The sequence below is a fragment of the Vicia villosa genome, unplaced genomic scaffold (assembly GCF_029867415.1).
Source record: "Vicia villosa cultivar HV-30 ecotype Madison, WI unplaced genomic scaffold, Vvil1.0 ctg.004625F_1_1, whole genome shotgun sequence".
Taxonomy (NCBI): Eukaryota; Viridiplantae; Streptophyta; class Magnoliopsida; order Fabales; family Fabaceae; genus Vicia; species Vicia villosa.
Window position 1 is genome coordinate 58,511 of NW_026706478.1, and position 3,426 is coordinate 61,936.

The 3,426-nt window shown below is 38.7% G+C and overlaps 1 protein-coding gene across 1 annotated transcript; it reads left to right on the top strand.

Annotated features, from left to right (window-relative positions):
- The first annotated feature begins 333 nt into the window (after nucleotides 1-333).
- On the top strand, nucleotides 334-1,722 carry LOC131642199 (uncharacterized). The gene is made up of 2 exons (XM_058912471.1): nucleotides 334-677; nucleotides 780-1,722. The coding sequence occupies exons 1-2, from the start codon at nucleotides 334-336 to the stop codon at nucleotides 1,720-1,722; spliced, it is 1,287 nt and encodes a 428-aa protein (XP_058768454.1).
- The last annotated feature ends 1,704 nt before the right edge of the window (nucleotides 1,723-3,426 follow it).

Below are 3,426 nucleotides of genomic sequence, written 5' to 3' on the forward strand. Positions count from 1 at the left end.
GGAGATAAGAGTGAGATGCAACAATTGTTGAAAATGTTGGATGCTAACAAATACGTGTCGCGGTACAGAACTTGCGATAAAAAGGTTATGGTCCGAGATATTTTTTGGACTCATCCGGATTCGATAAAGTTGTTCAACACTTTCCCGACAGTGCTCATCCTCGATTCTACCTACAAGACCAACAAGTATCGACTCCCATTATTTGAGATGGTCGGTGTTACATCCACCGAGAAGACATTTGCTATTGGTTTTGCTTTTTTGGAGTGTGAAAAAGAAGATAATTTTAGGTGGGCATTGGAGGTGTGTCACTCACTTTTGAAGAAACAAGTCGAGATGCCTAAAGAGATTGTTACGGATCGTGGCCCCGCTTTGATGAATGTGGTTGCAAAGGTATTTCCTTCTTCCGATGCATTACTTTGTCAATATCACATATCTTGTAATGTGAGAAGTAAGGTTAAACTCGTTGTGGGAACGAAACAAGTAGAGACCGAAGGTGGGAAACCGGTGATGCCCGGAGTGGTTGTTGACCAAATAATGGATCCATGGGCTCGTATTGCAAGTTCGTCGACAAAAGAATTGTATGTCGATGCCGTATCGCAATTTCAAAAAATATGTGAAAAATATCCCGATTTATTGAAATACATTGAAAGCATCATTCTTGACAAAGTGAAGGAGAAGTTTGTTTGTGCGTGGACTGATAAAGTCTGACACCTTGTGAATAAAACCACCAATAGAGTTGAGTCGGCACATGCTACTTTGAAAAATTGATTGTGTAATAGCAAGGGTGATTTTTGTCGAGGTTGGGACACCATAAATGTCATGATTTCGAACCAACATAACGAGATACAAACCATATCCGGTCGGAGCATTACAGTCTTCGAGCATCGATTTAAGGACAACATCCTTTACTCTCAATTGATCGGCAATATGTCTCGGGCCGGAATGAATTATATCTTTTACGAGGCCAAACACGGCGAAAATTTTGGTGGCGATAGCGCAAAGTGTGGTTGCACTATTACTATAACGTATGGTCTCCCGTGTGCTTGTGTTATTGCTAAAATGGTGAGATTAGGTGAGCCAATAAGAATGGATAAAGTCACTCCTCATTGGAAGAGACTTAGTTTTGATGATGATGGTTGCATTGAAGAAGAATCGAATATCTCTATTACTTCTGAATTGGAGGCGATACAAGAGAGGAAGATTGGATTTCCAGAAACAACCGACATGAAATCGCCGTCTCAACCGGTTAAGACAAAGGGTGCTCCGAAGAAATTGAAGCTTATGCCGAATGACAACTATACTACACGAGATCCCTCATATTGTGAGCACGTCAATAAACTCTTTCCCGACTCACCTACTCCTAAATCTCAAAAAAGTTCAAACAAAGAAGCTCGCATTAGCAAACCGCCTCCTGCACCTATTGCTCCAAAAATTTCGACTCCGACACCTATTGCCACAAAAATTCTATCAATTGAAGAGGTACATATTGCTCCCAAAATTCCATCAATGGAAGAGGTGCATATTGGTCCAAAAATTCTATTCATCGACGAGATGCCGGTTTTTATGCACAAATACATCGACCAGATCGTCAATATGGTTGGGGACGGTAACTGCGGATTTCGGGCCGTATCGGCTTTGCTTGGTAAGGGAGAGGATGACCATAAGCTTTTTTGTCATGAACTTATTGAAGAGTTGATGAACCATAAAGACTCGTACACGTGAGTATTTGGAGACGAAACCAAATTTGAATCGGTCAATGAAGCTCTTGTTCTTTGGTTGGGCGCTTGCGCACCGATTTCAAAATGGATGAGATTCTCGGAAATGGGACATCTTATTTCATGCGTATATGACATGGTATGCATTGACTTGACACGATATGGTTTTTCAGAAACCTTTTTTCCGCACCGCACTGCACCTCTTACAAATTCGAATGATCGTATTATGTGTGTTGGATGGCTCGCAATATCAAAACATTTTGTGCAAGATTACTTGAAATCGGGATGCCCCATACCACCTACGTCACCGGAATGGGCACTTTATCATACTGAAGCTGCTGATACGTGGCCGGATCGTTTTGTGGATAGGATGCACTATTTCGAAAGGTTGAACAACATCGAAAAGAAATCAAATGCCGAAAAGTCAAGATTAGAACCTCCAATAGATTTAGTCGACGACTGTTCTTTTGATGTATTTATCTAGTTTCAAAGTGTAATATATGCACTCTAGAACATTGCAATATAATCCTTTTTTGTGTTTATGTGTTTGTGTCTATGTGTTTCAAAGTGTTTATGTTTTTGTGTTTATGTTGCTACTGCATTGAGTTCTACTAAAAAAACTAACAAGGAAACTTCTGTAGATGTATCTACGGAAGGGTCTGATATTGAAAATTATGGGTGTTTACTGTAGATGCATCTACGGAACGGAGAAATCTATGACTCTTCCGTGGATATATCTACGGAATGTTATGTGACAGAAATTATTTGGTCCATAATCCCCAAAGGCTTATATAAATTTGGGGTTTATAGGGTTAAATTATTACACATAAACACAAACACAAACACAAAAATGGCTCACATAAAGCCATGTTCAGCACAGTGAATATCATCCAAGCGTCCCGATCCTGAACCGGCTTATCTCAGAAGGGATGGGCATGTTATTTTCTCTTCCGTCAAACCCCTTATGCCCATTAAATTTTAGAACATCCATTCCTTCGACTAACTCAAGAGGACTCTTATGTCTTTTTTAGAGAGGGAGTACAAACTCGGTGAAGTCATCAGAAGGATCCAGAGGCTTAGAACACGGACCTATACTGAGACCGAAGAAAAGGAACGTTGGTGGGATGAAGTTGAAGGCGACATCAATTCCCTTCTAATGATGCATGGATCAGATGACATTGTTTTAACTGTTGTAATTTCTTAGATCTCTTAGTTTTCTTAATTTTATGTTGGAAATTTCGATGTATCTTTTAATCAATGATGATTTTAATCAATGAATGGATGTTTTATCGTTAAAAATGTTATTGTTCTGGTTTTCTGAGTCTTGTTTTGTTCCGTATATGCATCTATGGAAGTCTTCCGTATATGCATCTACGGAACCAAGCAACGTTAAACCAAAAAAATGGGTGCTTCCGGAGATGCATCTACGGAAGAACAAGGGCAATTTGATCAATTCGGTGGTGCGTAAGAGAGTCATGGGGTGAGATGAGAAATTGTATTTTTAAATTGGCGCCTTACTACTTTGTTATTTCAAATAAATCTATTTTCTCTGTTGAATTACACAACCAAAAGGTAATATTAATTATCTATTTAAATTTTTTTTCTCTTTTTTTATTTATTTAAAATTGAATTATTCATTCGGTTGTATTGTTCAACCGAGAGAAAATATATTTTGCATGAATTTCTTTGAACTATAGTCTCTAATTATTCA

Excerpts from the sequence above, each read along its gene's own strand:
- LOC131642199 (XM_058912471.1), top strand. The coding sequence starts at position 334 with ATGCCTAAAGAGATTGTTACGGATCGTGGCCCCGCTTTGATGAATGTG. Across the intron at positions 678-779 it reads CTTGACAAAGTGAAGGAGAA|CAAGGGTGATTTTTGTCGAG; the intron begins GTTTGTTTGTGC and ends ATTGTGTAATAG.